Source organism: Sturnus vulgaris, chromosome 6 (assembly GCF_052056855.1).
Source record: "Sturnus vulgaris isolate bStuVul1 chromosome 6, bStuVul1.hap1, whole genome shotgun sequence".
Taxonomy (NCBI): Eukaryota; Metazoa; Chordata; class Aves; order Passeriformes; family Sturnidae; genus Sturnus; species Sturnus vulgaris.
The window spans coordinates 16,655,046-16,664,482 of NC_142248.1; the positions used below are offsets into that span (position 1 = coordinate 16,655,046).

At 38.7% G+C, this 9,437-nt stretch overlaps 1 protein-coding gene across 1 annotated transcript; it reads left to right on the top strand.

Moving 5' to 3' along the window:
• Positions 1 to 874: 874 nt before the first annotated feature.
• EMC7 (ER membrane protein complex subunit 7) lies at positions 875 to 8,664 on the top strand. Its single transcript, XM_014869461.2, has 5 exons — positions 875 to 1,182; positions 3,488 to 3,607; positions 5,473 to 5,611; positions 6,092 to 6,172; positions 7,586 to 8,664. The coding sequence occupies exons 1-5, from the start codon at positions 947 to 949 to the stop codon at positions 7,736 to 7,738; spliced, it is 729 nt and encodes a 242-aa protein (XP_014724947.1). The 5' UTR covers positions 875 to 946; the 3' UTR covers positions 7,739 to 8,664.
• Positions 8,665 to 9,437: the final 773 nt, after the last annotated feature.

Genomic DNA, 9,437 nt, shown 5'->3' on the forward strand with positions numbered 1-9,437 from the left:
TTTCTCCAAAGTAGAGACAGCTCAAAGCTACTAATAGACCAATAGTTCAAACATCTCACTGACACAGGATTACGTATGCTTTTAAAATCATGCCTGGTATAATGCAGTATTTTTATTATCAACTGATGACCAGGTTCATCTTGTTTAATGATAGTGTTTTCCACAGGTTCAGTAATTAACTCTGACACAAATAAGAGAGGTAAAAGGAAGCAAGTGTAGCCACAACGTGACAATGAATACATATGACATAACAGGACGTGCTTTGTAGAGGGAAATTAGGGGGCAGGGAAGGAATTACAGCCCTCGTGGTTTCTCCCGTAAGTCTGTGCTGCCTACTAAGTAACACATTTTCCTCATTTTGAAACTAATCAGAAAAACTGCAGTGCTATTAATAATTTTAAATGATCACGCTTTAGGCCAATTTTAACGTTTTGTGAAAAATTTTTATACTTTTTCCTCCTAGAAAATGTTTATTAGTCTTTTCATGACAACTATTAAGATTTCAAGTATATCCATTCCCAAGGAAGATACATGTACTCCTTATACATCTGCTTTCTTCAGGTTCACATTTCTGCTATTCCACTTTTTAAGTGGCAACTTATGCTCTGCTTTTAGTCATAAACCGAAGACGTCCCCGCCCTGCCGACACCTGCTCGTGCCGGGAGCGGCCGGAGGTGCTCGGGCACGGGCGGCTGGGCGGGGGGTGTGGTCACGGCATGGGGGGTGTGGTCACGGCATGGGGGGTGTGGTCACGGCATGGGGGGTGTGGTCACGGCATGGGGGTGTGGTCACGGCATGGGGGTGTGGTCACGGCATGGGGGTGTGGTCACGGCGGGAGGGGGGTGTGGTCATGGCATGGGGGCGTGGTCACGGCCGGGGGTGTGGTCAGTGAGGGGCGGGGCCCCCGTGCGCGGCGGCGCAGGCGCGGGGCGGGCGGTGCGCGGCGATGGCGGCGCGGGCCGGGGTCCTGTGGCTGGCGCTGCTCTGGCTCTCGGCGGCGCTGCTGCCCCGCGGCGCCCGCGGATCGGAGCCTGTGGTGCCGGCAGAGCCGTCGGGCGGCGCGGGCCCTGGGGAGCGGTTTAAGATCGAGGGCCGGGCCGTGGTACCCGGGGTGAAGCCGCAGGACTGGATCGCGGGGGCCCGGGTGCTGGTGGACGGGGAGGAGCACGTCGGCTTCCTGAAGTGAGCGGCGGGCGGGGCGGGGCGGGGGCTCGGGCCCCGCTGGGCGGCGGGCGGCCCTGCCCGGGCGGGAGCCGGCGTCTGCCGGGGCCATGGGGCCCGCTCGCAGGCCCGGCCCGGCCCTGAGATGGCGGCGGCGGCGGCTCCTCCCCGGAGGGCTCGGCCGTGTCCCGGTGAGCCGTGCACCGCTGAGGGATCGTGGAATCACAGAATCCCGAGTTGAGCTGCTGGCGGCGCTGTGAGCACTGGGCCCCTGCCCTGTAATGGGCCGTGCAGTGCCGTAGGTTGTGGTCCAGCCTCTAGCAGACGTGTCCAAACTGATGACTCAGGTTGCTGGCCAAAAACTTAGGAACGGAGTTTTAATTAAAAAAGGAGAAAATACCAAACCAAGAGCCAAAACGGAAAACGCAAACGCATTTGCATTTTCTGGAGGACCGTGTGTATTCTCAGATTATGTTGTAAATTCTGCCATTTCTTATTTTAAGAACCTCACCCTGGCTAAGAATTTTACCCGATGTGGAGATAACGTTTGTTCATGGCAGAAGTTACAGTTGTAGTTCTGTGTTAAGAGTACCCGTGAAAAACTTTACTGGTGAAAGCTAATTTAAGGGACGTGGCATTATTCCTTCACACAGCATCATGCAAAGGTAGCTGGAAGCTGTAAAGAATCATTATCTTACTCAGACTCGGGTGGTACTGAGTACTGAAAAATGGGTCAAGAATATTCAGATAAGCAAAATATCTAGAGGGTACTGCATATATTCAGATAAGCAAAATATCTGCAGAATATAAGACATAGAAAATATCCTCAGAATTAAGAAATGAAATAATGCAGTAATTGCAAGAGTAGAAGTAAATTCTAAATTCTTCTTTGTGATTTTCAATACAGTATAATAAATTACTTTTAAAATACGTGTGAAAGTGGGATTACATGGAAGTAAGATATATCCTCATAAATATTCATAAATTTTAATTAAATCTTCTGCAGTAGGAGTTAAGATTAACTTTGACTTTGGGTTCTGTCAATAGATTAGCACAACAGATTCTACTCTGCAGATCTTGTAGAATCTTGACAGTGTAGCACCTGCCAAGCCACAACAAACAAGTTATGAGAGCCTGACATCATATTGGGAGCTGATTTAATAATGACTATCAGGTTGGCAAATTTCTAAATGCTTAATTGAAACTCTAAATTTCTCCAATACTGTAAAGAATGAAAAATTAAAAGGAATTTCTCAGGGAAATATTGTTATAGCAGTTGCAATATAAGACAGTGTAAGCATTCTAAGGATTCAGATCATCACATAAAGGTAGGTAGATCCTTAAGTGTTGTGCATGTTAGAGAGAGATGTGCTGTGAAGGACATAATGACAAATTCTTTGAGAATTCCCTTTTAAGAGGGTTCATTTATTTGTTTTTCTGGTGCATGTTACTAATTTGTTAGGGCTTATTACATCTTTTTCCCTTTGAACAAGTTTTTGTCTTAACTTTGAGTCTTATTTTTAGGAAAGAGATCTTTGATGTTGCATTTAGTAGGGTAGAGAACACTCGGTTTTTCTTACTAGAGACTTCTGGAAACATACAGGAAGAAAACTTCTGTACCTTTAAGGCAACTATTGCTGAAGCTTGCAAGTAATCTTTTACTAATATTTTGATCGAATATTCAAGTTTCATATTTTAAACTAAAAGCCACCTGTGTAAAAATCCCTTCTGTGTATATGTTCAGAGCTCTTAGTTTCCTTATTGCTGTGATTGAGCTTTCCAGCGTGGGCTGGTTCTAAAGGGAGCAATTAGAAGTAAAAAACCACTATTTTGCAACAAAGGCACAAATTGCTATTTTTGTGCATTGCAAGTCGTCCCTTATACTCACCCACATTATGTAGAATGACAGTCTGGGGGGTTTTTGCTTTCAGCAGAAGCACTGAAGTAAAGTAAACTTCATTGATTGTATTTCAGAATGAGGAAGGAAGGTGTAAATTACTTCTGTCATCACTTGAATATGTGAAATAAAATTTACTTCAGATCTTACTTGGGCTGTTAAATTACTCCTCCAGCAAGACAACACCTTGAGGGCACAACAAAATCTTTAACCTAACGGAATTTCTGCTCCTATTGTGGCATGCATTGATGAACTTACAGGGCTTGATATTGTGAGTGCTGATTGATTTAAATTTTCCTTTTGGTCACTGTGGTTATATTAAGATTTGTAATATAGAATGATACAGCTTAAAAAAAAAATACCAACAGAGCACCCTGTTTTATATTCTGGAGCATACTGAAATGTCCTGGAACTCTCTGTTTTTTTCAGGACAGATGGAAGTTTTGTGGTTCATGATGTACCTTCAGGATCTTACGTCGTGGAAGTTATATCCCCTGCTCATAAATTTGAGCCCGTGCGAGTTGACATAACTTCAAAAGGCAAAATGAGGTGAGCCTTTCCTGATGTGCCTCTGTATTGATGAATTATGAGTGCTTGACAGCACAGTGTAAGAACTCATGGAAGCAGTGCTGTAGGTCTCATGGTCCATCTCAGACTGTATGTGTCAGCTTCTTTTAACATCACTTCTAGAAGCACGTTTCTCAAATTCCAAAGTCTGTATCTTTCTTCTTTTCATATTTATGGCCTGAAATAAGAAAAAAGAATTTTAAAAGTTCGTCTATTTGTTTGCTTTTATTATTTTTCTATGCAGCTGTCCTGAAATAACGTCTATGCATGAACTAGTTTACTGCTTTATTATTTGTCAACACTTTTATTTCCCTTCTTCCCTTTTCCATTTCTTTAATAAATGTACTGTCAGGACTTGGCACAATGAATTTTTAAAATATTTCTGTTGCATCCCCATAGGACACTTGCTGCAGTTACTGGTTAATACCAGCATTGCCAGTTTGCATTATTGCTGTAGGATTATTGACTTGTTTTTATGTTGTGGCCAAACCACTCTTGACTGTAAGTGCAGACTATTCAGTAATACAGAAGAATCTATCTGTTAAGGTGATTTTCATTTAGATGAAAATGTTCGTAGTTAATTTTTCTTTGGTCAAGCACACACATAGTATCTTAACTTTTAGGAATACAATCATCAGTGTTAATACTCCTGCAGTATATTTAGGGGAGGTTAAACATTGAAATCTCACTGAAAACAGCGCAAACAAGTCTGTTTATAATTTTAATAATTATAATACATAATAATAGTCATAATATAATAATGTTTGAGCTTATAATAATCTCAAACAGTTTGTTTGAGATTAAGTTTTCCAGACTTTATGGAATTTTTATTTTTATGCTTCCTTAGTATCTTACTGGCAGTAATTAATATGTAAGAAATACAAATATATAGACAAAATATTGGGTATAACCTCTCCCTTAGCACTGTTGTGTATCTAAGGACTAGTAAGGTAACAGGTTTGATGTGGAGTAAATTGCTGGGATACATTTGCAGAGGAAAATAGCAGGAGGCTTGGCATCTCTACCGGTCCATCAGATAGAAACTATAATGAGAAATGCAGTTGAAGAGTCAGAGATGCATGAAAAACTGTGATACTTGGAGAAAATGTCAACAGGGCTTTTCTAAGGGATGTACTGCCTTAAAAATTATGGTAATAACCTAGAAGGAGGAAACAGCATGTGGATAACAGATGTATTTGATAAGATCTACTTGAAAATCTCAAGTTTTGAAGAAAACACGTCATAAGGTAGGAGGGAAAGACATTTTCTAGATGAGTACTCGTGAAGAATTCACACAAGGAATAAATTATTTATGGATAGAAGTCATCCCTGGAATTACACAAAATGGATAAATATTCATAAATCATGAAAAATGGGTCAGGAATGACAAAGATGTTAGTACTGAGTAATTATCTAAATATTAGGCCCAAATGAAGAATACTAGTGATGTACTATGGAAAACCTTATGAAGTAATATAATAAAGATGGAGATTCAGTACTGATAAATGCAGAGTAATACACTTACAGAAAAAGTATTAGCTTCCCAAGTTGATGTCCTGAGCAAACTGATTAAATTACATTACACTGTTCAAAGCTGAACCCTAAACAGCATACTTTTTCTTGCTTGTTTACAAGGTGACAAAAAATGGTTTGCTTTTGATTCCGTAAAATCAAATGGTTTGCTGAGGGAAATCGACTCTTCAAAAGCGAAGCCTAGCTGACACTGCATAGCAGATGATTTTGTTTGTAGTCTTTTATTTAAACTTGTTTGGATTTTTAAAATCTTCTTCATTATTTGCTAAAGATTCTGTGTTTATATTTTCAATTATTTACATTTTGCCCAATAGAGCAAGATATGTGAATTACATCAAGCCCTCTGAAGTTGTCAGGCTGCCATACCCACTCCAGATGAAATCTTCTGGACCACCTTCATACTTCATAAAGAGAGAATCTTGGGGATGGACAGATTTCCTCATGAACCCTATGGTATGCACAGGGAGTATGCTAAGGATAAAACAACTGTGAAAAAATGTGCATTTTTCCTTTGCTCTTCTGAGAGGGTTATTTTCTTGGCTTTACTTGCTTACAAATTGAAAGCTTTTCTCTGACAGCTCCTCCCCTATACCACTGTTAAATTACATCCTCTGAAAATAGCCTGTAGTCTCTTCCTTTGACAATGTGATGCTGTTCTAGTAGAGCAGAGATGAACATGTTTCAAAATTGTCATTACAGCAGGCATAAGAGAGAACAACCACTTGCCTTATTGGTTCAACTTTGAAAACTATTGTCTAAAGCACAATACTTCCTTATCAGGTTTCATTCCTGACAAGTGTTACTGGCTTATTGATTCAGAATGCAGTAGTTCTAGAGTTCAGCTGTTTAGTAGAGCTTCATCTTATTTTAGTAGGTCTGGAAGTATTCAGAGCAACAACTAAGCTGAAGAGGTGTTTCCCGTTTTCTCTGTAGGTGATGATGATGGTTCTCCCCTTACTGATATTTGTGCTTTTGCCTAAAGTTGTCAACACCAGTGATCCTGATATGAGGCGGGTAAGTACATTCAATTGATGCATATGGAGAGACCAAAGATAATGAGATTTCAGGGCACAGAAAAGTAATAAAAACAAAACTGTACTTTAAAGGAAGGCTTAATGGGCATAATTTATTCAGCTAATACAGTGTTGCTGTTTTAGCAATGAGTGCCAAGTGTGTTGAGAAGAATGTGATGTGGCGTTCTCTTGTGCCTCAGCCGAAACCACAGTTTACTACACTTTTAAATCCAGATGTCACACTAGTGTATATGATATGGAGTCTTAATGTAGTAATTAAATTATCTGATTTATTGTCCTTTCATCATGCAAAATTCTGGATAGCAGAAGGCTAGGACAAAATGGAGATTCAAGGTGTTTGTTAAATCTTTTCTTTTTACAAGTATTATTTGTCTGTCATGGGTGGCTGCTTTTTGAAGGCTTGGTTAACTAAAATCTCCTTTTCCTATAAATGACCACTGTCTTCAGTAGTACTTCATAGGTGTCTGAGTATTTTTTTTAATAAGTAATACCTTTTAAAAGCATATCAGAGCTGTATAATGCTCCTTTGGCTATAATATTGATTTAAAACAGATACAAAGATATGCTAGGTATTTATGGCCTGTTCTTCAAACCAAGCTGAACTCTGGAAATTGAATTTAAAAAACAACAAAAATCACATATTACTTACTTTCTTCACTGATCTGCCACTCTTATAGACAGGCTGTTCTGATGGTAAAACCATCAAAACTTTGGATTATTTAGTTCTTATCAGATAACTGATTTGACTTCTTAAGGAGAAAATTTTATGTTGGAAGAATTTTGCTTATAATTTAACTTAAGAGAGTAGGAAAAAGTTGTTTTTAACAACTAAATTGTAATGTCATTCTGTAGATGACCATGTATTAAATTGTTAAGTGTGAACTTGTGGAGTATATGGAGGTTGTGATGTTTTTCAAATTAACTTGTTTTTTCTTTATGGAATCAATACAGTACCAGTTTGTGTAGAAAGTTTAATTATTTAGTAACTGTGCTTGTTTTAGAGGTATAGTGTAGATGCAATAGTAACAAAGGCTACTAAAATGCCTTGAAAGCTCTTAAAGATCTATCATTCCTACATTTTAATATGGAGAAAAGCAGTGCTGAAAATAAAGAATTTTTATCTTTTAGATTTTTTTTTATCAGATGGTTGCCCTATAAGACTGCTTAAGACATGGTTACCATTTTCCATATGCTGCTGCTTTTAGTTTTGAGTAGCTGGGTGTTTGGCCGTGGTTGCATAAAACTGTGTAGCAATATGTATCCTGGAGGACTACAAAAAGTAAAACAGTATTTGGGAAAATTTGGCGTCTTTCTCATACAGTCTTTCAGCTGATGTCTTAAATACAGCCAGAATTGTTACAAGCTATTAAGATTATCTGATCTTTGCATGCAGGAAATGGAGCAGTCGATGAACATGCTGAATTCCAACCATGAGCTGCCGGATGTGTCTGAATTCATGACAAGACTTTTCTCTTCAAAATCTTCCAGCAAGTCTGGTGGTAGCAGCAGTAAAGCAGGGAAAAGTAGTTCTGGAAAAAGGAGGTAGTTAGGTCTTCCTCCTAAGTCTGAGTTTGCACAGCTGTTTGCTATCCTGTGGTGTCATGTTTATTTGTCTTGAAAGATCAAAAAGCCACTGCTGTAAACTTTAAGCAGGCACAACATACGTTATGCTACAAGTGTGGTTTGTAGCTTTTTTTTAGACTGTATAAGCTGTTTTGTACTTGACAGTAAGCAAAAGATGACATGGCTTCAATACTGTAGCTGTGTAAAGGTATTGATGATACTGAATTAACTATATTGTTCTGTAGAGAATTAAATTATACAATGTGCTTCACAGTAATAAATGTCTTAAGACAATGTATAAAAATATTTCGAATATAATAGAAGTGGAGTTCAGTTTTAATGTCTTTAATGTTTTACACTTGTTGAGTTCTGAAATGAACAAATCATCCTTTCAAAATGGAGTTGTGAGTTTACTGGGTAAGTAATTTCCTGTATCAGATTGTCACGTGTTACATACAAAATCATTTTATTTTATGCTGTTTTCTGCCTGTACAATTTACAGAATCACAGAGTGGGTAAGGTTGGGAGGGACCACAGTGGATCCTCTGATCTGATCTCCCAGTCAGAGTCATTGCAGAGCACACGGCACAGGATTGCATCCAGATGCTTCTTGGATGTCTTCAGTGAAGGGGGGCTCCACAGCCTCTCTGCACAGCCTTTAGTTCAAAGATTTTCCACTATGAATTGCCCAGTTTTACTCTGATCTACTTTCTGCTAAAAAACTCTTCGGGGGGAAAGAAAGCAAGGTATCTTGCATGAGGTAGTCATCAAGATCTTGAGTCTTTTTTTTCTAAGTTACACTTCTGTGACACCGAGGCTTCTTGCTGTTTTCATGGGTACTGTACTTTCGACTTACCAGTGGAATGATTTGAGGCCAAATACAAATCTTTAATAAAAATTTTAAATGAAGTTCAAATTAACTAATTTTAAAATGAAAGAAAAAACTGAAGGTGTAGTAGGAATCTAAATTCTGCTCATCTTATAAATTATATTCCAAAGTATATGGCTTTCGAGGAATGCTGTCACTGGCAGAACTTTGAGCATGCCTGTATATCTTACACAGTATCTTTTCAAGCTACCCAGAGGAAAGTTGAAAGAACTGATTGTTTTTCACTAGTTGAACATTTGCAAATTAAAATGGCAGCAATACTTGCCAAACCCTATTAACGACAGTCCATAATTTACTTTTCATCATAAATGCTGTTCTTCATCTTTACAGTTGGTAGCTTCTTAGGTAGCAGTGTCCATGCAGTGTAGGTATGTATATCTGCTTCCAAAAATAGTATTTAACATCCACTTAGAGTATATCTGAAGCAAAATCTATTCTAATGCATGTATTTGTTCTGCCATATACAGAAGAGGGCTATAATTTTTTTAGAATACTTATTTAGAAGTTATGCTGGGAAATATAAAAGTTGTAAGAGACTAAATATTCATAAGATTAAAACAATTTTTAAGGTGTTGGAGAAGAAATAACCCAGTGTTTTCTGTGGACAGTGAAAGATTTCACTCTGCAAAGTAAGCTGCACATTTTTGCTTTTTTTTTTTGTTTTACTTCAATCGTCATTTAGTTTCACATATTAAGTAAAATATTTTCAGTGGAGACAAGAAGATATTTGGATACTCTTGCTGGAAGGATCTACTGAAATAAGTGTCAAGTTGCATTGGTGGAAAAAAAAAAC